The 23,093-nt window shown below is 58.2% G+C and overlaps 1 protein-coding gene across 1 annotated transcript; it reads left to right on the top strand.

Moving 5' to 3' along the window:
- The first annotated feature begins 40 nt into the window (after positions 1 to 40).
- On the top strand, positions 41 to 22,196 carry LOC115892733 (voltage-dependent T-type calcium channel subunit alpha-1I-like). Its single transcript, XM_030914447.1, is given in 20 exon segments — positions 41 to 63; positions 176 to 302; positions 562 to 649; positions 652 to 686; positions 3,312 to 3,401; positions 5,837 to 6,029; positions 6,588 to 6,739; positions 7,988 to 8,097; positions 8,733 to 8,866; positions 9,748 to 9,818; positions 13,124 to 13,202; positions 13,779 to 13,900; positions 14,905 to 15,243; positions 15,519 to 15,606; positions 15,609 to 15,664; positions 16,728 to 16,850; positions 18,280 to 18,291; positions 18,293 to 18,446; positions 20,091 to 20,287; positions 21,552 to 22,196. Coding segments are annotated over 20 exon segments (2,838 nt in total).
- Positions 22,197 to 23,093: the final 897 nt, after the last annotated feature.

Raw genomic sequence — 23,093 nt, 5'->3', positions numbered from 1 at the left:
GTTGCCTGGCTGTTTTCTCTGCATCCTGGCGACTGTCCTCATGCCCCAGGATGTTCAGCCCTGGTGAGCCCTGGGGGCTCATGCCCTGAGATGCTCAGCCCTGGTGACTCTGGGCTGAGTAGTGGCTGCCTCCTGGTCAAGGGATTATGTGTGCCTGGCCTCTCCCTGCCCTCAGTGTCATCAGCCGGGCGCCGGGCCTGAAGCTGGTGGTGGAGACACTCATCTCCTCCCTCAAGCCCATCGGCAACATCGTGCTCATCTGCTGTGCCTTCTTCATCATCTTTGGCATCCTAGGAGTTCAGGTGAGGGGTGCCCAGGCTGGGCAGGGACTGGGCTCTGTGACTGGGGAAGAGGAAGTCTCAGCCAGCCAGGGGAGAGACTCCACATTCCAACCTCATGCGCCTTGCCTGCTGTGGGCTCCTCCTCCAGGGAGGGAGACGGGAGACAGACATGGGCCCAGATGACTGAGCACAAGACAGAGTAAATGCAATCAAGAGGCGAGTTCCTCTCTGATTTGCAACCCTCACTCGTGAGAGCACCAACTTTGCCCCCTTTCCCCAGCTCTTCAAGGGCAAGTTCTACCACTGTCTGGGCGTGGACACCCGTAACATCACCAACCGCTCGGACTGCATGGCCGCCAACTACCGCTGGTCCATCACAAATACAACTTCGACAACCTGGGCCAGGTGAGCACTGCCCTCCTAGCCCTGATCAGACCCTCCCCTCTCTTGGATGCCAGTGGCTCTGGGAATCACAGACCTGGCTTCAGTCTTGTACTGCCAGGACTGACACTGACTTCTCCTCTCCAAGCCTCAGTTTGCTCTTCTGCAAAATGGGTAAGGGTAGCACTCACCTCTCAGGTGGGACGAGGCTTAGAGAGTCTGTGTGCAGAGTGCCCAGCAAACACCTGCACTTAGTAGGTGCTTTGTGAACATTGGTTCTTGGCTCCCACCCCCAACCCAGGGGCCCCTGACAGGAATTTGAGAATCAAGCAGTCCTGGAGGTGAATCCAGCTCTGCCACTTTCTGTAGGTGTGGCCTCCCTGAGCCTCAGTTTCCTCATCTATGAAATGGGAATGTTATAGCCTGCCAGGCAGGCTGCGGTCCAGATGAAAGGGTATCAAGCCCTTGGCCCGGGGTGGTTCCCTCTCCTGTCACCCACCCACTGCTGTCTGCTCTGTCGACAGGCAGACCCCTGCCTGGTGGTCTGCTTTTCCCTTGGTTTCCTCTCCTGGGGGTCTGCCAGGTGTGACCCATCTGGGCAGTGCCCCAGGTGAGAGCCCTTGGCTGGCGGCCTCCCCTTCCCTGCTCTTATTTCTCCAGGGCCTGCCCAGGAGGCCAGGTATGTCTACTTGCAGACATGCCTTGCCCCAGGGCACACAGGAAGGAGCAGGCTCCAGGCCGTCGTCCTCCGCTGGCTGATGGGCAGTCTCCAGCTAGATCCCACTGGAGGGCTTGCCCCCCAGTGGCACCTCAGAGGGGAGCCACAAGGCCTTGGAGGGGCAGTGAGTGCCCAGGGAAAGGGTGTCAGGAACCGTGACAGTCACTACCCCTGCCCTTCTGGGGAAAAGATGTCTTAGAAAGTTGAGGGGGATCTCACCTGGGGCCTTTTGTGCCCATGCTCCTGACCCCCTTTACCTATGGGCCCTGCCCCAGTGCCAGCCCCGCCCCTTTGGAGCATTTCTGGGTCTACCTGGCATCAGGCTCTTCTGGAGTCCCTCATGGGGTGTTCTCAGCACTCGGAGCCACCTGGAGGGTTCCAGCCCGGCCTGCAGCCTCTGACTTCTTAGTGGCCCTTACCAGCTGTGTGCCCTCAGACAAGTGCCAGACCCTCTGTTCCAGTGTCCTCATCTGTCAACGGGGACAGTGATGGCAGGTCCTTGGAATCCAGGAGCCTCTTGTGCCCTTGGCAGGGGGGCTTCCTCTGCCCTCCCTGCTCCTGAGTCTGAACACTTTCTGGACACTTTCGGCACCGTTCCCACCTGGAAAGAGAAGAGGAGGCGTCTGTGATCTGGATGGTGGGAAGGAGGGGCCAGTGCGGGGCCAGAGACTCATTCCAGAACCGCATGTCCTGGCCCACAGTGGCAGGAGCACAGAGCGGGGTGTGACCACCTCTGCCCTGGGGAGAGGGCTTCCTGAGTAGGACATGTGACCTCCGGGCAGTTTCTGGTGAAATGGGACCTTTTGTGAACCTACTAACTACTGGTACAAGGATGGCACAGGAGGCTGTGCTCAAGTTCAGTTCAGAAAACCTTTACTGAGCACCTGCTGTATGCAAGGTTCTGTGCTGGGTGCCGGTGCTGCAGAACCAGATGTGACCTCACTGAAGGGACATGAGGATGCTGATCTGCCATCTCTGTGGGAGCCTTGGGTGGCTGTGTTCTGGGGACCACCTCCTTTTCAAAATTTTACAAACCAGGGAGAGGAATGATTGCCATTTTACCGATGAGGAAATGGGCCCAGAGACATCGAGGAACTTGCCCCAAATCACATAGCCAGTGAGTGGCACGGCCTGGGCTCTGACCCAGGGTTCCTGACTCCTCATGAGCTCCTGTTTTCAGATGCTAGGGCAAGCGTGTCTTACCCCCTGGAGTAAGGATGGCAGGGACCGTCTGGTTGAGCCTCAGTTGGCCCTCCCAGCACACCTGCCAGAAAGGTATTTGTTAGCTCCATTCTGTGGGTGAGGGGACAGGAGTTTGTGAATTTTTTTTTTTTTTTTTTTTTTGAGACGGAGTCTCGCTCTGTCACCCAGGCTGGAGTGTAGTGGCCGGATCCTGGCTCACTGCAAGCTCCGCCTCCCGGGTTCACGCCATTCTCCTGCCTCAGCCTCCCGAGTAGCTGGGACTACAGGTGCCACCACCTCGCCCGGCTAGGTTTTTTTTTTGTATTTTTTAGTAGAGACGGGGTTTCACCATGTTAGCCAGGATGGTCTCGATCTCCTGACCTTGTGATCTGCCTGTCTTGGCCTCCCAAAGTGCTGGGATTACAGGCTTGAGCCACCACGCCCAGCCTTTCGTGAATTTTTTTTGCTCAAGATCACACAGCTGGATGATTTCAGAGCTGAGACCAAAACCCAGGACTGTGGGTCCAGCACTTTTTCTTCTGTAACAGCAACTACAAGAGTATGTTGCAGGCACATAGTAGGTCCTTAGGAAAGGTTTGTTGGATGAGGGCACAGCTCTGTCACATGGAGAAGACCTGTTTGTCCCTCTGTCTCCCAGGGGCAGAAGAATAGAGGGCTGAGGAAGGGTGGCTGCAGCTGGCATCACTCACACTCCTCACTCCTGCATTCCCCCTCCCCATGTCTCCCAGGCTCTGATGTCCCTCTTTGTCCTGGCATCCAAGGATGGTTGGGTGAACATCATGTACAATGGACTGGATGCTGTCGCTGTGGACCAGCAGGTGGGTGTAGCTGGGACCAGGTCAAGCCTTGATGCAGGGAGGGACATGGTATCCTTGGGGCCCAGTGGTTTGAATTTGAAACTGGTGCCAGCGAGACCCACAGCCCCAGTGTCTCCCCACTGTCAGCACAGCCCACCCCTGACATCTTGGCCTGAATCTTCACCATTAGAGCCACTCCTTAAATCATTGTTACATTTGCTTTGGCAAATCCCCCCTGCTCTGTGTGGAGAGGCATCTGAGCTGCTCCTGCCTGAAGGGGCGCAGAGCCTGGTGGGTAGAGAACCAAGTGCAGGCAGAGAAGAGGGGCTGAGCCAGCTGGCAGAGGAACAGAGAGGGTGAGAGTGTGATGTGTTTAGGGAATTGAGAGTTGGGGGCTAGGTGCAGAAAATGAGAGGCAGGAGATGGGGAGAGGAGGCAGGTAGGGCTAGGTGGTCTGCAAGACCCCGAGTGTGCAATGACAAGGGGCAAAAGTTTATTCTGAGGGCAGAGAGAGCCAGTGAGGGGCTAACAGCAAGAGTGGTGTCCCTGCTTGTCAGGTCTGCTTATCAGTGCAGCCTCCTGAGGGCTGCTGAGTGAAGATGGATTTGGGAGGGGGATTGGGTGGAGGAAGTCAGGAAAGAGACTCAGTCTTGGCTTCCGAGACCCCTGGGGAGCAGGGGTCCCTCTGGGTCTAGGTGGAGACTTTAGGCAAGATGTGTGGCTGACCAAGATTGGCTGTGTTCAGACTGAGGGGGTCACTGGGAGAAGAAACAGAAAGATTCTCTAGCTCAAGACAGGGCCCACTCAGTGGTGGAGGCAGGGCTGTGTGCAACTCCCAGGCTGGTAATGGACCCCTGGCTCTTGGCTTCATGGGTCCCACCCAGTAAGACTCTGGAGCTGGATGTGGGGGTGGCGGTATTGGGTGGGAGGAATAAGAATGCTTGGCTGCATCTTCCTCTACTTCCTTGTCTGCTCTGTGTCCTCACCCCCACCAATGCACGCATGCACATGCATACACGGATTCCACCAAGGAATCTGTGCATCCAAGTTTTCCTCTCTGCTGGCCACCTTGTTTTCTGCCTTATTTCTGGATGGGTGAAAAAGTGGATGGATGGAGGTGTCGATGGAGGGGTGGCTGGCTGGCTGGGTGGGAGAATGGGTGGGTGGTGAATAGGTGGGTGGATGGATGGATGGATGGATGAATGGATGGATACATGGGTGAGTGGATGGGTAGGTGAATGGATGGGTGAATGGGTGGGTGAGTGGATGGGTGGATGGATGGATGGTGGGGTCGATGGGTCGATGGGTGGATGGGTGAGTGAGTGGATGAATGGGTGAGTGGATGGGTGGATGGATGGATGGGTGGGTGAATGGATGAATGAATGGGTGGATGGGTAGATGGATGGATGGGTGGATGGATGGGTGGGTGGATGGATGGATGGGTGAGTGAGTGAATGAATGGGTGAGTGGATGGGTGGGTTGGTGGATGGATGGATAGATGGATGGATGAGTGGGTGGATGGATGGGTGGATGCATGGATGGATGGGTGGGTGGATGAATGGGTGGATGGGTGGGTGGGTGGATGGGTGGGTAGATGGATGGATGGGTAGATGGCTGGCTGGCTGGCTGGTTGCCTGGTGGGTGGATGGATGGGTGGATGCATGGATGGGTGACTGGATGGATGGGTGGGTGGGTGGATGGATGGGTGGATGGATGGATGGGTATATGGATGGATGGGTAGCTAGATGAATGGCTGGCTGGCTGGTTGGCTGGTGGGTGGATGCATGGATGGGTGAATGGATGGATGGGTGGGTGGATGGATGGGTGGATGGATGGATGGGTGTATGGATGGATGGGTAGATAGATGAATGGCTGGCTGGCTGGTTGGCTGGTGGGTGGATGCATGGATGTGTGAATGGATGGATGGGTGGGTGGATGGGTGGATGGGTGGGTGGATGGGTGGGTGGGTGGATGGATGGGTGGATGGATGGATGGGTAGATAGATGAATGGGTGGCTGGCTGACTGGTGGGTAGATGGATGGGTGGATGCATGGATGGGCGAGTGGGTGGATGGATGGGTGGATGGGTGGGTGGATGGATGGATGAGTGGATGGGTGGTGGATGGATGGGTGAGTGAGTGGAAGGAAAGGTGGATGGATGGATGCATGCATGCATAGGTGAATGAATGGATAGGTGAATGAGAGGAAGAAGACAGACGTTTCCAGGAGGCAGCCGCTAAGCAGGGAGGGAGAGGTGGCTTTCTTGGCTGAGGACTATATTGTGTCATGCTCAGGGTATTTACTTCTTACCTGCTGCCTCATTTAGACCTCACAGCTGCCTTCCTGGAGGCAGGCTCAACACATCCCCACTCCATGGAGGCTCAGCCAGGTTGGGCACTTCCCCATGGTCCTGTAGGGCCTGATCAGCCTCCTCAGCCCTCTCTGACTCCCCTGCAGCCTGTGACCAACCACAACCCCTGGATGCTGCTGTACTTCATCTCCTTCCTGCTCATCGTCAGCTTCTTTGTGCTCAACATGTTTGTGGGTGTCGTGGTGGAGAACTTCCACAAGTGCCGGCAGCACCAGGAGGCTGAAGAGGCGCGACGGCGGGAAGAGAAGCGGCTGCGGCGCCTGGAGAAGAAGCGCCGGAGTGAGTGGGTGCCTGTGGAGGGTGTGGGCCACCCAGCTCTAGGCCCCTCTGCCTGGACCTGACCCCAGCCTCCTGAGCCTTTGGAGCTGGAAGGGAACAAATGATACAGCCCCTGTGTCCAGGGCTCAGTCACTTCTCCCAGCATCTTCCCGTCCAGGGGATCTGAGCTCCATCAGTGTCCAATGGCTGACACCACTGCCAACCTGAGTGAGGCTGTTGGGGGTTCAGTCCAGGCATAGGGCAAAGGCAGAGCCTGGGCGCCCTGGGCCATGGGAAACCTGCCCTCCCTGCAGGCAGGCCCAGAGCTCCTGCCACAAGCTCATTTGGGGTAGATGGAGAGAACGAATGTCCTGCCTTCTTTGTCACCCTTCCCCACAGTTTCTGTCATGGTGCTTTGGCTGGGTGGAGATCTAACACTGATTCCAGGGCCTGGGGTGGATCAACATCTTCCTCCTTGCCCCCTCCCTTTCCTCCACCTTTCTGTCCTTTGTGCTTTGTGCCCTTTCGCTTGACCCCAACTCTCTGTGGTCTGTGCCACTCCCCCTGCACCACCTGCAGAGGCCCAGCGGCTGCCCTACTATGCCACCTATTGTCACACCCGACTGCTCATCCACTCCATGTGCACCAGCCACTACCTGGACATCTTCATCACCTTCATCATCTGCCTCAACGTGGTCACCATGTCCCTGGAGCACTACAATCAGCCCACGGTGAGCCCTGGTCTGTCTCCCAGCCCAAAGTTACAAGGTGAGGGTGGGGTCTCAGCAGGACCCCACCCCAGGGATAGGGTAGGGAAGGGGTTAGCTGATAGCAGGATGTGAGCAGCCTCTCCATGCTGGGCTCTATGCTGGACACTGCAACGGGAGGAGGTGCCGGACAAGCTTGCCCTCAGGAAGCTCAGGGTCTGGAAGGGAAGGGTCAGAGGGAAGGTGGGTCAGGGAGGCAACATTTGGTCTGTGGTTTGCACATGGGTGGCAATGACTGTGGTGTGTTAAATATTGACTCTTTGCAAGCCACACTACATGTATGAAGTCTTTAATCTTCACAGCAATCTTAAGGCTGGCAGGGGGAATCCTTTGTCCAGATTTTATAGGTGAGGAACCTGAGGCTTAGAGAGCTTAATTATGCTGCCAAAATTACTCAGCCATAGGTAGTGGAACCAGGTCTGGAACTTAGATTTGCATTCAAAGCCTACCATGTAGCCTCCATTTCTACCTGGGCATATGGAGACTATGCAAAGGGTGGAAGGACCATTTCAGGCAAACACTGATGGTGGATGAGGATGACCATTTCCCAGCTTGTTGCAGACCAGGTATGTGAGGGGCATGTGAGAAGCAAGTGCATTCTAAAAACCCTGATGGAGTTGGAGGGAAGAAGAGGGAAGCAGAGCTTCCAGGTGTGGAATTAATACCTTGTTTCAAATCATGAGAGAGGAATATTATGAATGCAGGAAAAAGAAAGATAACCATTGGCAAAATGAAACAATAATTATAGAACTTCCAAATTAACAGGAAAAAATGGAAGACTAATGGTTTACATTTACCAAGTATTGTTCTGTGTCCAGCACTGAATTATTAGCTCATTTAATTTTCATAGCAGCTTTCTAAGATGAAATGACTTGCTCAAGATCATATGGTGAATTTGGATTTGGAGTGAGCACTAAGCCAGGATTCAAATGTAGGCAGTCTGGCTTGGTAGCTCTTCATTAATACCCTGTATTGCCTCCAAAGGTACCAACTAGACCAGATACACACAATAGGAAAAAGGAAACAGAAGGAATAACAACATAAAATAAATAGCACACATTAAGGTGGAAAGAATAAAAGCAGCATATAAATAATTACACTAAAAGTAAATGGACTAAATTCTCTCCTTAAAAGGCACAGACTTTCTGAGTGGAGGAAGGTTCTGGAGCTGGTCATGTGCCCTGGATCATGCTTCTCTTTGTTCCCCCATAGTCCCTGGAGACAGCCCTCAAGTACTGCAACTATATGTTCACCACTGTGTTTGTGCTGGAGGCTGTGCTGAAGCTGGTGGCATTTGGTCTGAGGCGCTTCTTCAAGGACCGGTGAGTGGCCAGGCTGGGTTAGGGCAGTAATAGGGTAGACTGCAGGATGAGGAAGCAGGCCTGACCCTTAGGGAAGTCTGGAGCAGCCTGAAGAGGGGAACCAGTAAGCATCTAGGCACTGATGGACAGGCGTCCCAGCTGCTGCTTATAGCTCTGAACAGGAAATGATTATGGTATCATCTGATGGGTGCAGGGCATTCCACTTGAACCTTCTTGGTTCATCTTTGGTAGGTTGTTTCTACCCTATAGGCAGAGCAGGGTCTGCCTCATGCTAATACTCCTTTTTGAAGGGAATAATGAGGCTTAAAGAAGTTGGTGGATTAGCCTAAGGCCAGACAGAGGGAGCAGCCAGCTCAAGGTTAGGCCTGGAAGTCACAGTCCATGCCTCCTCTCCTGCAGGAGGCCGGAGATGTTTATCCTGATCAGCCCCTTGCTTGAGGAAGTGATGGCTATGGGGAGCAGAGATGGGCCTGGACCCAGTGGCGTTAGGAGGCGCTAGTAAGGGAGGGCAGCCACACAGCCCAATGGGCCACAATAGAAGGTTGAGGACTTGGGAGTCTCCCCTACTAAGATGTGTCTGAACCAGAGGGATCCTCCTTATGCCCACTCCTACCCTCCCATGCACGACTGAACAGATGGAACCAGCTGGACCTAGCCATTGTGCTACTGTCAGTCATGGGCATCACACTGGAGGAGATAGAGATTAATGCGGCCCTGCCCATCAACCCTACCATCATCCGCATCATGAGGGTTCTGCGCATCGCCCGAGGTGAGGGGCAAGGGGTGGGACAGGGAACGGGGGCAAGCAGGGGCAGGATGAGACTCCTCATTGCCTGATGAGAGCATACAGGAGTGGGGGTGGGGAGAGGTGGGGGCAGGAGTTTGTGGGCATGGTGGGCTCCTTGCTGAGCAGGGGTGAGCAGGAGCCAGGAGGCACACAGCCAACACACACACATGCACCCTCTGTGTGCACACACTTCCCCCAGCACACAGACAGCTTGGCATAGCACACATGGATACACACTCCCACTTCCTTGTAACGTCATGACCCATGGGGTCCAGTCTCAGAGTGTGATGCAAGGAACCCAGTCCAACTGGGAAGATGTGAAACACCTCCAGCTCCTCACTGGCGTTTCTCAAACACAGTGACTGGGATTTACGGTCTTCAGAGACCCTTCTCCCTCCCCTCAAGGTAGTTCCCACACTTCTTTTAAAAGCCTCCTGCCTAAGGGCGAGCCCAGGTGCCTCTTGCTCTTCTGCCTGCCAGAAACTCAGCGAGTGATGCCAGAGTCCGCTTTATCGAGAGGGGAAGGGAAGAGATGTGGCCACTCACGCTGGTCCTTTGTGCCTGTGACAGTTCATGGCACACTCATTCACACACTTCATAGACCTCAGTTCCCATGAGAATGCCCCATCCTCGGGGGCTGTTTTACAGTGACACCCACGCCTTGTGTCCACATGTTTTTGTGCATGCCCCACTCACCCTGTGGCTGCACCCACATTCTTGTAATGTGGCGTCTGAGAGCTGGACTCTGCTTGCACGTGCCTTCATGTGCTTTTCTACCGAGTTTACGCATGTGCACACACGCGTGCACACACACGTCCCCACCGGCCCGGGGCTGAGTGGGCGGGGCTGGGTCTCGCCCACAGTGCTGAAGCTGTTGAAGATGGCCACAGGGATGCGGGCCCTGCTGGACACGGTGGTGCAAGCTTTGCCCCAGGTAAGAGCCACTCTTTCTGGCAGCCCTCCTAGGGGTCATTGGTGTCAGGCTGGGCCCTGGGGCATGAAGGCTCTGATATTCCTTCTCACATCTGCCAGAGCCAGGGCAGATGCTGTCTCTGGGGATGCATTTTGAGCCAAGGGCTGACAGGCAGAAAGGGTCCCTTTCTGCCTGTGTCTTCCGGCTTCACCACATGGCTGCCAGTGACACTCTGTGTCCAGCCCTGCGCACGCACTCAGGATCCACATCGTGCCCTTGGTTGCCCCCCGGGCTGGTGGAGGGAGATGGATACTTCAGGGAGATGTGGGGAGGGACCTCCAGCATGCTCCAGAGAGAGGAGGACTGCCAGACACTCCCTGGGGAGATAGGGAAGGCAGCCTAGGAAAGGGGACCTTTGAGCTTGACTTCCAAGGGTGGCTTGTCAGAAGAAGGTGGCAGTGTGGATGGGGAAGTTCCGAGATGGCATTCCAGGAGGGGCAGCATGAGACACTGACCCAGGTGGGGATCTCAGAAGTTAGGGAAGTTGCTTTACCCCCACCCCGTGGTTAGTGAAAAGGGAGATGTGATCAGGGCCACAGAGGGCATCTTTTTTATCCTCCTGGGAATTTTGCAATCCCAGTCCTTCCCTCCCTTGCTGTCTTGACTGCTTGAGGCTCTTCTTCCCCCTCCCCTAAGGGTGGCCTCTCCTGTGAGCTGACCCTCAGGCACATTTATTTATTCATTGTGATTCATCGAGTCATCAGGAACTTTAGACACCTTAAAATACAAGGCACAGATACTGCACAGTAAAAATGAGGATACAAGATTAACGGCGCAGGGAAGGTGGAAGCAGAGCTAATTCTTTCGGGGAGTGAAGCTAAGGACATGGGTGAGTTCTGTTCCTGAGTTAGGTGTGAGCTTCCCAGCAGCCACGGTATAAAGGGAAAGTGGCATGGTCTGGATGGAAAGCAAGGACATTCATTCAGAGACGTGGTTTTTCCTAACACTAAATGTCTTCAGGGGACTTTGTCCCATGGGAGATGGGAGTGATGCTGGGTGGCAGGCTGTGCAGACAAGAAGTAGATTGGAGCCCCCACTTGGGCCATAATGCCTGAGAGCAAAGTCTGGGCCCTGGGCATGCAACTTAGCTTTTCGTGCCTCAGTTTCCTTGCCTGTGAAATGAGGATGGTGGTGAAGCATCGCTCCCTCAAGTGCTTATTTCAAAGGGCAGCAGTGAAGTTTCAGGTGGTTAAAGCTTATGAAGCACTTCAGAAGCCTGGTTCATGGGAAGTGCCTTGTAAGAGGCTGCTAGGGATGGGGATGGCAGGTGTGTGGCTTGGCCTCCCTGGCCTCCTTGCTCCCACTCCCCTTCCTCATGCTCTCAGCCCTGGGCAGTCCTATCATGATTCCCAAATCCAGTGCGGAGCTGGCATGGGCCTTGGCACATGGAGATGTTCAGGACATCCCAGCCTCCAGCAGGAGACCCATGGTAGTCATTACAAGTGCATCAGCACTTTAGAAGAAGCAGGTGCCGAGTGCCGCTGGCCGTGAAATGGTGCTGACCCCTCAAAATCCATTTGCTGTTGCTCATGCTGTTGCATGGACATTGCCCATTTCCTCGATTCTATGTAAAGTGCTCAGAAAACGAAGCTTCAGCCTCTCCCCACCAGACTCTGCCCCAAGAAGAGGGAGGAGGCATCAGAGAAGGCTTCTCAGGGGAGGTGACCCATGGACTGGGCTCTGAGGGGTGGGGAGGAGGCATTTTCCAAGCAAAGACAGAGGGTCCTCCTGCAGAGGGAAAATAATATGCCAGGGCACTGTGGGGCTGTTTTCTGTGTGGCTGGAGGGTGTGGGGTTGGAAGATCAGGCTGGGAGGGGGTCCCTGGGGGCCAGGTCACAACACACCTTCAATGCCAGGGAAGCAAAATCGGGCTTTATCTTGCAGGCAGTGGGTGCCACAGGAGGGTTCTAGACAAGGGAGGTTGCAGCCAGAGCTGCTTTTGAGAAGGTGGCTCTGGCGGTTGGGAGGAGAGTGGATTGGAGGAAGACGCTGGAGGCAGGGAAGCTGGTGAGGAGGCTGCCGCAACCCTACCGGCTCTGAGATGCTGACAGTGAGGAGGGGAGAGATGGAAAAGCTGAAGGCAATCCTGGTTAAGAGACGCTGCCAGCCCCGGCCTGCGCAGGGCACAAAGCTGAATTCCTAGGGCCTCGACCACGCCAGAATCCTTCTTAGCAGTTAAGGCCTTACAATTTGCCTCATAGGTGCTCAGTAAGTGCTTGTTTTATTAATGAAGGGAACATCATTTAATTAGACACTAGCAGTACAGAACGGCTGGCCAGGAAACCCTTCTTTGGAGTGGAGAGGAGAAACTTGAGGAGTGGTGATTAACGGGGTTTACTTCTCAGCAGTTAATGTGAACGTCTTCTGATTCTCTTCACGCAGGCCTTCTGAGGGTTCTAAGAGAGATTTCAGTTCTAGGGCGAGAATGTGTTTGACCTTATCTTATCCATAGCATGAGTTAAAGGTGGTCTCCAGTGCAGGGATAGATTTGAACTAGGTCTGGAATCTGGGACGCTTTCTCCCACAGGAGCTGTGGGACGGGGGTGGCTGGGTTTGCAGAGCCTTCTGGGGTCCACGGGCCTGCGTGATTCCTGCCTTCCCTCCTCTCTATGGCCAGGCCTCGTGCTGGCCCGAGGAGGCAAATCTGATCTCATGCAGCTGTGTTCCTGTTCGTGAAGATTTCCCAGACCAGCAGATGACAGTGACAGGGACAAGTGCATTTCGGTGGTTTCGTAGAGGAGCTAATGTTAGTGTTGACACCTCCTGCCTTCTCCCTTCCCTTCATTCTTCCATCCATTCAACCTTGGTAGCCACACAAGGTGTGTAGCACAGGTTGTGTGCACAGATCCTGGGGCCAGCCTGCTGGGTCTGGACCCCTGTCCTACCAGTTACTAGCTGTGCGCCTCTGGACAAATGATGTCGCCTCTCAGTCTGTCTCTTTCTTCATCTGAAGAATGGGGATAAAAGATAATTCATGGATTATTGTGAGGAGGAGGTGAGCTCATTAACCTCAAGTGCTGGAAATGGGGCGGCTTGTGGTAAAGGCGGCACAAGTGTTTTCTTGTTATTCTGAGCCCTGTGCTGGAACCAGCCTGCCCTCCAGGTCCTGTGGGGTGGCAGACGTGGACACACAGCCTGGGGGAACGTTTACAGCTGCTCTGACCCTCAGGCTGCCCACCCCCACCGCCCCAGCCTCCACCCTTCCCAGGCCTGGTGTGCCCCACCTGTTCCCCAGTCCCAGCCGGCCTCACCTGTCTTCCCGCAGGTGGGCAACCTGGGCCTCCTCTTCATGCTGCTCTTCTTCATCTATGCTGCCCTTGGGGTGGAGCTCTTTGGGAAGCTGGGTGAGTGACTCCCAGCGCAGGCCTGTGGTGGGGTGCAGCGGGGCTGCAGGATGACTTGGTGGAGCAGGGACCCCCAGCCCATCACATCAGGGTCTTTGTTTTGAGGAGATGCCTACAGCAGGGCCCCCAGCTGTCTGGTCTCCCAGGGAACCTGCCCTCCCTACCACTGTAGTTGTTGCCTGTCTTGTGTTGGTGCCTGTCTTGAGCCAGCACCGCCCCAGCAAAGTGGAGAGTCCAGGGTGGGGGCAGAGGGCAACAGAGCACTGGCCGAGCTCTGCCCTGCACCGGGATGGCTCTGAAAAGCAGGGTTCCCTGACAGGCTGGCCCTCACCCCCATTTCATCCTCTTTCTCAGAAACCCATTCTTCGGTGGGGGGCAGAACTAGACTCACCCAAACCTGAGCCCCAGCTCATGCGCCATCTCCCCGAGCCTCAGTTTATCTGTGGGCTGGGCACAGTCTGCACGCCCCTCCTAGAGTGTGATGAGGGTTCTGAGGCAAGGTGGGAGGCACCGGGTCAGGGTGAGCCCCGCAGGTGCTTTGCCATTGGGCAGGGCTGACCTCCTCCCCGCTTCCAGTCTGCAACGATGAGAACCCGTGCGAGGGCATGAGCCGGCATGCCACCTTCGAGAACTTCGGCATGGCCTTCCTCACACTCTTCCAGGTCTCCACGGGTGACAACTGGAACGGGATCATGAAGGTACTCCCGGGTGGGCTGGGGTGGAGAAATCAGCCAGATGCTGGGACAGTGAGGATGCTGGTCCTGCTGCTCAGGGCTCTGCCCACCCAGCCCCACCGCACAAGGGAGGGGCGTGCAGGGCACGGAGGAGTGGAGGGGCCTGCCCAGGACCAGCACAGTGGGGAGAGCTGAGCCGTAACAGGCCCCTTGTCTACCACTGTCCCATCCCCCAGTATTGCCTGGGATCGGGGCTCACATTCTAGGGGAGACAACTCCACCTGGTTCCAGGGGGTACCTGGGGCCCAGGCAGGCCCGAAGGCCAGGGCCAGGCCCCCTAGTGACTGTCGCACCAACCAGGTCAACTGGCAGAGGCTCCCTAGCCTGGGCTGCAACCTGGGCTGGGCTGGGAAGGGCAGGGAGGGGCTCCCGGAGGACAGGGGTGAGGCCTCGGTTCCGGGGCCCTAAGGTGGAGAGGGCAGTGATAGGCCTGTTCTGCCTCTCACCCCCACCTGCAGAGCCCCCAGTCGCCCCAGCAAGGGGGCAGGAAGCCAGGGGGGTAGGAGAGGTGGTCACTGTCCTCGGCCCAGGGCAGGAAGGTGGTGGAGTCTTCTTGAGCTTTGTGGTTGGGAGTTGAGCTGAAAAACCAGAAAAGAAGGACAGGGAGGCCCTGGTCCCGAATGCACCCTACTCCCCAGGGGCCCCTGAAGGAAGCCCCAGATGCCCCTCCTCAGGCCTGACTGTGTCCCAGGGAAGCAGGCCAGCTGTGGGGAGGGTGATGTGGGCGGGAGCAAGAGAGTAGGAGAGGGCGCTGGGCCATCGTCTGTCCATGCGGGGACTTAGCTGAAGCTGAGGCAGGCAGATGCCACCACAAGGCAGAAGTGGGGCAGGGCAGCCAGGGGCCATCTCGGGGGTTGAATCTAGGTCTTGCTGCCTCCGCGCGTGGCCCTGGGCTGGCCTCTGCCTCCAGCAGCCTCTGGGATGTCCTCATCCTCATCGTCGTCCTCTCCGCCCTCCCCACCACGCAGGACACGCTGCGGGACTGCACCCATGATGAGCGCAGCTGCCTGAGCAGCCTGCAGTTTGTGTCGCCACTGTACTTCGTGAGCTTCGTGCTCACCGCGCAGTTCGTGCTCATCAACGTGGTGGTGGCTGTGCTTATGAAGCACCTGGACGACAGCAATAAGGAGGCGCAGGAGGACGCCGAGATGGATGCCGAGCTCGAGCTGGAGATGGCCCACGGCCTGGGCCCTGGCCTGAGGCTGCCTGCCGGCTCCCCGGGCGCCCCTGGCCGAGGACCGGGAGGGGCGGGCGGCGGGGGCGACGCCGAGGGCAGCTTGTGCCGGCACTGCTACTCGCCTGCCCAGGTGGGCAGGGGCTGGAGCGGCGTGAGGGTCGCCAGAGGGGGGCCACTGCAGGGCTAGATGGGCAGCGGGGCCAGGGAGGCCTTGCACAGAGACCTCTGTCTTTCTGGGCCCCACCCTGCTCAGCTCCATAGAAGGGGTGACCCTGTGATGAGGGGGTCGGTCCCAGGCCATGGGCACAGAGAACCAACCGGGAGGGCAGCTATATCCTGCCCACCCCGCAGCCCGGGACCCGGCTGATAATCCCGCCTGTCCCCACCCCGTCCCCGTCCGCCTAGGAGAACCTGTGGCTGGACAGCGTCTCTTTAATCATCAAGGACTCCTTGGAGGGGGAGCTGACCATCATCGACAACCTCTCGGGCTCCATCTTCACCACTACTCCTCGCCTGCCGGCTGCAAGAAATGTCACCACGACAAGCAAGAGGTAATGGCAGCCCGGGAGGCCCAGCCCCTTGTGGTAGGGGCAGCACGAAGCCTGGTGGGGGGCCTGCCCGAGGACAGAGCCTGGCTCTGGGCCGGTAGAGACCAGGCTGGGTCAGTGTGGGCACACGTAGCTTCCACGGCCTGGGCAGATTGGCTCCCTGAGCCAGGGCCAGGTGTGGGCCTGTGGTGTGGTGGCTGCAGCTGCTGACCCCAGCACCGTGCCGCACACAGTAGGTGCTTGGGTAGGGCAACTGCCCCCGCCTTGTGTGTTGCAGGTGCCAGGCAGGGAGCCTGTGTGTCACTTGCAGGACAGCTTGCCCTTTCTGTGACATGAAGGGGTCATCTGCCCGCTCTTCCCCCAGGGCATCATCCTGGCACTCAAACCTTCTCCAGGTGCCCTGTCCTGGTCTCCAGCTCGGGGCTTAGGCCCACCCAGCTCAGGGGTTCCCCTGGGTCCACCTCCAGTGCAGGCACAGGCAGCCCCTTCCCCTCTCCCCAGCAGTGTGGGCCCTGAGCTCTCCCCGGGGTGCTCCAGCCCCCAGGGTGGCCCCAGCCTCAGGTGGCTGCAGGGCGGGTCCCCAGGAGCCGTCAGCAGGAGCTGGAAGTCTGGGCTGCCTCACACCCTTGCCCTGTGGTGGCTGCAGATTCTCCAGTGTCTGGGCCCCGCAGTGTCCCCTGCCTGTGACATGCTGTGCAGGTTGTCCACACAGGGCCATAGATGAGTCGAGTCCAGCCCAGTCTTGACGGGCACTTGGTCTGGGGGCAAGCAGACAGCTGTGGAGTTCACAGCCCATGGCAACTCACCTGTCCTCAGGCCCAGATAGCAAGATGGGCCACTCAGGGCTGGCTTCCACTGGAGGTGACCACTGTGTCACCATTGCATACCACCCTGGCTGGGCCCCTGCACAGGATGGACACATCATCCATGCCCAGCAGGTGTCTGGACCTTTCTGACCACTGCTTGGCCTCTCTTTAGAGCCTCAGGCCTGTGGCTGCACGCCCCAGGACCCAGGCCTGCCCATCCCAATGCTGTGGTGACCCGAGGCCACCCCCTCTTCCTGCAGGTGCAGCTGGCTGAGACGGAGGCGTTCTCCCTGAACTCAGACAGGTCCTCGTCCATCCTGCTGGGCGACGACCTGAGCCTTGAGGACCCCACAGCCTGCCCACCTGGCCCCAAAGACAGCAAGGTGAGCTCCCCTGGGGACTCCTGGGCAGGTGGGTCTGTCCTTGAAGCTGGGCCCCTACCCACCCAGGCAGGAACCCCCTGTCTTTCCAGTCTACCATGTAAATGGCACTCACTGTGTGCTAGGCCTTCATCTCCTGTTGGACAGATGAGGGCAGTAGGGCTCAGAGAGATGGAGTGATTTGTCTGAGGTCACACAGCCACAAGCCCAGCCAGGGATCCAACGTGGCACTCAGCAGCACTGGCTGCTTCTTGTTGCTTTGAGTATGTTTTGGTCCATTCCATGGGGGTCATCCCTGGCTGGCAGGGCTGTGAGGCCGAAGCGAACGGGGGGAGTCGTGTCAGGCAAAGCACCTACTCTGTGCAGGCGCTCTGCCTGTGCCAGCTGTTTGTCCGCCCCACCGCTCTGTGCAGCAGGGATGATTTGTCCTCACTTCATGCTTGAGGACATGGGGCTTCCAAGAAGTGGGGTGATGCTCACATCACACAGCCAGGAATGACAGAGCAGGAAGCCACCCCTGAGGCTGGACCCCAAACCTCTGCACCCAGGGGGTCAGTCTGAGGAGGGCTGCAGGCCAGGAAGGGCCCTTTGCTGATCCTGCAGTCTTAGGGGGTGAGACCTCAAGACCCGGGCTCCTGATCTCAAGGTCAAGGTGGTCCTGCCCTGCTGGGGGTGGGAGGCATAAGGGACAGCTGGGGGGTACCCTGGGCTTGGCACCTCTGCCCCCTAGGCTGGCCCTCCATCAGTTCAGGGTAGGCTGCGGGGCAAGTTCTTCCTATCCCTTCCATGTCACTTCGGTCCCCTCCCTGGTTGCTCACAGTTGCTGCAGCTCCCTGTACCCCCACACTGCTCTCCTACAAAGGATATCAGGGTGCACAGTTTTTGGGACTCAGCTGGACTTGGGCAGGGTACAGTCTTTTGTGCCAGACTCAGCAAGTCATCGGAGGTTGGGGTGGCACGAATGCGTCTACCTTGGAGGGGGCATTAAGGCAGCTCTTCTGGGAAGGGGTCCCTGTGGGCTACAGGCCTGAGGAATGTGGGGGCCAGGGAATGCCTAGGAAGGAAGGCATTACTCTCCTTGGATGCAGAAACATGCTCAGCAAAGGGAAGGGACGCCCCCAAGGTCATGCTCACGGGACACTCTGGCCACTCAGCCTGTCTTCTGATGCCTTCGCCAGCCTTGACCTGGCTTCTTTGCTGGCCCAGGGTCTGTACCAGGGAAGTCACTAACTGCCTGGGGCATCCAATGGGGATTTGGAGGTGGATTCCTTTCACCGGGGTTTGGGAAGATGGTCAGGTAGAGGAGGTGAGAGGAAGGTCAGACTAGCCAGGAGGGTAGCCTAGTTAAGCGAGGGCCCATGGAGCAGGTCATGAGGGCAGCTGTCCCCGCCCCCCCTAGTCCTGCCCCATCCTAACCTCCCTTTCCTTGCAGGGTGAGCTGGACCCCACCTGAGCCCATGTGTGTGAGAGACCTGGACGAATGCTTCTTCCCCTTGTCCTCTACGGCCGTCTCACCGGGTCCAGAGAACTTCCTGTGTGAGATGGAGGAGATCCCATTCAACCCTGTCCAGTCCTGGCTGAAACATGAGAGCAGTCAAGGTGAGGGGTGGGAGCCCTGCCAGCTCCCCACAGCCCTCAATTTGGGCATCTGCTTCAGAGGGAGATGGTTGAGTTTTTTCCTTAGTATTTTTACCCAGATTATTATATTTAGTCCAGAAAGAACTGGATGGATATCTGACAATGAGAGAGAGACTCTCAGGCCTGATATAAAAATGATAAAGATCAAGAGCCAAATAGTACAAAAAGATGAGATAATTATAACAAAAACCTAAGCATCTAAAGGAAGCTTCATGCTAAGCTTCCTAGGAGCCATAGTGAAAAGGGAAAGAGGTGGGTACACACGGCTCTTATATCAAGCAGAAGGAAAGCTGCCAGATTATTGTGCTGTTTTTCTAGAGCTGAATTAGAAAGGTGTGTAGCCCACAGATCTTCATATACATGGGGATGTTAAACATAGGAAAGCCTGGTGTCTTCAATAGCCCTTTTGCAAATTCCTGATACTTACCCCTCAGCTCTACCCACAGTGTTCTGTTTGTGCTTTGGGCCCGTGGCTGGGCTCTGGGCACAGGGCCAGGGGACTAAGCTGGCCTGCCACCACGGGTTCATCTTTACTGTGGTCCTCATGGAGGGTGGCAGGAACCTGGCCTTCACAGCACTGGCTATGGAGGGAGGCAGAGAGATGAGGAGCCCAGCAGAAGAGGGATGCCCAAGACTCTGAGCCCCCCCCCAAGTACCCTTCGGGGACGCCTCCCAGGAGCCAGGCATGGGGTGACTTTCCTGGGCACCCTCCCTAAAGCTGATGGGCTTTCAACTGGCCAGGGGGGCTGAGGTGCCAAGATCCCAGACTTCCCAAACCCAAAGTCAGGGCACAGGGCTGACCCGAGAGCCATTCTGGTGGAATGTAATCTCATTCCCTTTCGCCAACCATTTATTTACGTTTTCCTTAAATGGTAACATGGTATGGCATAGGAACCCCAGCCGGGACATTCAGACTGTCCAGCTGTCTTGGGTACATTCTTCTATTATCTCACCCTCAACCCCCCAAGGTATGGAGGGGACAGTGGGCAGAGGCTGCTGCTACCCCCCCACGCCCCCCACACCCAGACCCGCCCCAGCCCTCAGACCCCCCACCCCCGTCTCTGTCCCTTACTGTGTGCAGCCAATCAGGCCAGACTGACCTGCCATCCAGTGCAGCGCCTGACCCGGGGCTGGGACGCCCCAACCCACCTGCTGTCCCACAGGGGCCCCCAGGACCTGGCCAGGCTGCATGGTGGGGTCAGGACCTGGGGGTGACTGATCCTAGTGAGCACCCTACTGTGTACTTGGTACTGAGCTGGGAGCTTCCAGCTGTTTCTTCTCCTTATGCCCCTCAAGATGGCATCTTGTTCCCTTTTACAGAGGAAGAGACCTAGGCTTGAGCCCGGGTCTGCTTGGCTCCAAAAGCTGTGTCTTGCCCAGGGCCCCGGCCCCCTGGAATCAAAAGGGCTGGTTCAGGATTTCTCTCTTGCTCTCACAATGGGAAACGAAGGTTTAGAGAGGGGGACTTGCCCACGGTCTCACAGTCAGTTTATTAAGTGGCTCTTCCCTGCTGGCCCAATGAGATTGGTGCTCAATGCCACCTTCCAGGGACTGCCCCCTGGCCTGAGCGTGCTCCCTCAGCTCTGTCTCCTCCTCTCCCAGCAGCACCCCCAAGTCCCGTCTCCCCGGATGCCTCCAGCCCTCTCCTGCCCATGCCAGCCGAGTTCTTCCACCCTGCAGTGTCTGCCAGCCAGAAAGGCCCAGAAAAGGGCACCGGCACTGGGACCCTCCCCAAGATTGCGCTGCAGGGCTCCTGGGCATCTCTGCGGTCACCAAGGGTCAACTGCACCCTCCTCCGGCAGGTACCGGCACCTCCCAGGCTCCAGAGCACTGGTCTGTGGGCAAGGGGCAGGATCTAAGCCAGGCCTGGAAGTCCAAGGGACTGGGAGGGGAAGGACCCAACCAAAGGCCCAGGGCACCACCATGCAAGGGGGTTTGGGAACGCTGGGGTGATGGTGAGACTGGAGCAGGAGGTGGCACTGGGGCGGACGGGAGTGGGCAGAGCTGGGTCCTGGGGCCAGCAGAGTGTGGGGAGGACCCCGAGGGGGGTCTGGAAGAGGCCTGTGACACCTAGCTTGAGGGGAGGGGAGGGGAGGGGAGGGGAGGAGTCCTGGAGGTTTTGCAGGGTGGCGGGGTGGCTGGCGGTGGGGAGGACACTCTGGGTTCTCTGGGTGGGTGTGACTGGCGGCTTGATTACAGGAATGGAGGTGGGAGGGCGGGTCTGGTGGATGAGAAGCCTCAGCCTGCAGGGTCCCCTGTACTGGATTGGCCAGGGCCACAGCCCTCCTACCCAAGGGAGCACTGAGGGCTCCGTTGTGGGGGTGGGGAAATGGGGCGGAGCCGGCTCCCACAGTGCGGTGAGTGCTGGTTGATTCACTGGGTGACTGACTCCGTCGTAGCAGGCTGCGTGTCCTGGCGGGCAGGATACAAACTCCCTGCCTGCTGGGCTCACTGTTTAGCGCCGAGAGTGAGCTGCAGGGGTGCAGGAGGAGGGGTGATAACCAAAATAAATGTCTGCCGAGTAAAGTCTACTCCATGGTGGACAGGCAGGGCGAACAGCTCCTGGGGAGGGGCTGGAGGTGGGGGCTGGGAGGTGGGGGGCCCTGGTGCTGGGAGGTTGGAGCTGGGCAGCTGGAGGTGGGGGGCCCTGGGGCCGGGAGGTGGGGGCCAGGGGCCGGAGCAAGTGGGAGGGACCGGAACCAGTGAGAGCAGCCAGGGCAGGGGCCGTGTCAGGACCATGGGGGCTGTGGTGGGGGTGCCACGTGCCCTGGGGGAGGGCGGTGGGCCCAGGGCTTCCCCTTGGAGTGAGCCTGGAGCCTTCTGTGAAGGGCAGGGCCGGGTCTGACCTGGGTTTGAGGCGGGTGCTAGCTCCTTTCAGGGGACCTCTCGGGGCAGGTGCAGGCCCTGTGGTGACTGCCGCCTAAGCTGGACATGCAGAGGGGAGAATCCCTGCTCCGAAGGGAGCTCGTTGGATGGGGGCTGCCTGCTGTGCCGGGGAGGGAGGCGTCCAGGTTGCTGGGGTGGGGGCAGACACAGGCGGCCTCCACCGCTCCCACCTCCCCCCAGGCCACCGGGAGCGACACTTCGCTGGACGCCAGCCCCAGCAGCTCCGCGGGCAGCCTGCAGACCACGCTGGAGGACAGCCTGACCCTGAGCGACAGCCCCCGGCGCGCCCTGGGGCCGCCCGCGCCTGCTCCGGGACCCCGGGCCGGCCTGTCCCCCGCCGCGCACCGCCGCCTGAGCCTGCGGGGCCGGGGTCTGTTCAGCCTGCGGGGGCTGCGGGCGCATCAGCGCAGCCACAGCAGCGGGGGCTCCACCAGCCCGGGCTGCACCTACCACGACTCCATGGACCCCTCGGACGAGGAGGGCCGCGGCGGCGCGGGCGGCGGGGGCGCGGGCAGCGAGCACTCGGAGACCCTCAGCAGCCTCTCGCTCACTTCCCTCTTCTGCCCGCCGCCCCCGCCGCCGCTCCCCGGCCTCACGCCCGCCAGGAAGTTCAGCAGCACCAGCAGCCTGGCCGCCCCCGGCCGCCCCTGCGCCGCCGCCCTGGCCCACGGCCTGGCCCGGAGCCCCTCGTGGGCCGCGGACCGCAGCAAGGACCCCCTGGGCCGGGCGCCGCTGCCCATGGGCCTGGGCCCCTTGGCGCCCCCGCCGCAACCGCTCCCCGGAGAGCTGGAGCCGGGAGACGCCGCCAGCAAGAGGAAGAGATGAGGGTCGCAGGGGCCCCCGGCCGCCCACGGCCCGCCCCGTCTCACCTTTTTTTACCTCAGGAGCCAGGAGCAGACAGCAATACTTCGTCCACACCTGGGATCGCGCAGGGCCCGCCGGGCACAGGCGCCCGTTGCCCGTCAGCCGGGCTGAGCGGAGTCTGGGTTAGCCAGGCCTGCGTGGCCCATGGTGGCCCTTCCAGTGCATATATATATATATGCATATACACACACACACACACACATAGACAGACATATATATATATATATTTATTTTTTTACTGAGAGCTTATGACTTCCAGAAAGTGCTAAAGGTGGAGGTGGGCCAGGGCCTGGACGGGGCTTTTGTCTGACGCTCTGGAATTCAGGCCAGACCCACCCCGGGGCACATGTCCTGCCGGGCGTCGCAGCTGTGTTTTTTGATGTCTCCTCCCGGGTTGAGAGTAGCTTGGAGAGGACCCTTAGGCCTCTGAGGGCACCAGGCCCGGGAGAAGAGGTGCAATTCAGGGTGTGTTTTCTTTCTCTTTATCTTTTTTTCTTTTAAAGAAGAAACGCTGCTAAGATCCCACGTGGCTCCCACGCGTCGGGGTGTCTGTCCTGTCATATTGACCGTCTCCTTGTTGTGAAGTCTTTTGTAGACACCCCAGAGCACACACATACCCTTAGTACACGGGTTAGATGGCTTTCTTTAGAAAAATCAGGGGTGAGTAGCTGTGTTTCCCTAGGACCGTGGTGGGGGGTGGAGGGCAGCTCCAAGCCTGGGCTGGGGCTCTGGCCCCAGGGGAGGTCCCAGCTCCTGAGTACTTCTGAGGGGGTGGGTTCCACCCCAGGAGGGCGGGGTTGGGTGGAGCAGGAGTGGAGGCCGCTTGGAGAGGCCAGGGTACCTGCCTGGTCTTGGCTG

Source organism: Rhinopithecus roxellana, chromosome 13 (assembly GCF_007565055.1).
Source record: "Rhinopithecus roxellana isolate Shanxi Qingling chromosome 13, ASM756505v1, whole genome shotgun sequence".
In the NCBI taxonomy this organism is placed as follows: Eukaryota; Metazoa; Chordata; class Mammalia; order Primates; family Cercopithecidae; genus Rhinopithecus; species Rhinopithecus roxellana.
The sequence above is the reverse complement of the archived record's forward strand: the minus strand, read 5'-3'. Positions and strand labels throughout refer to the sequence as shown.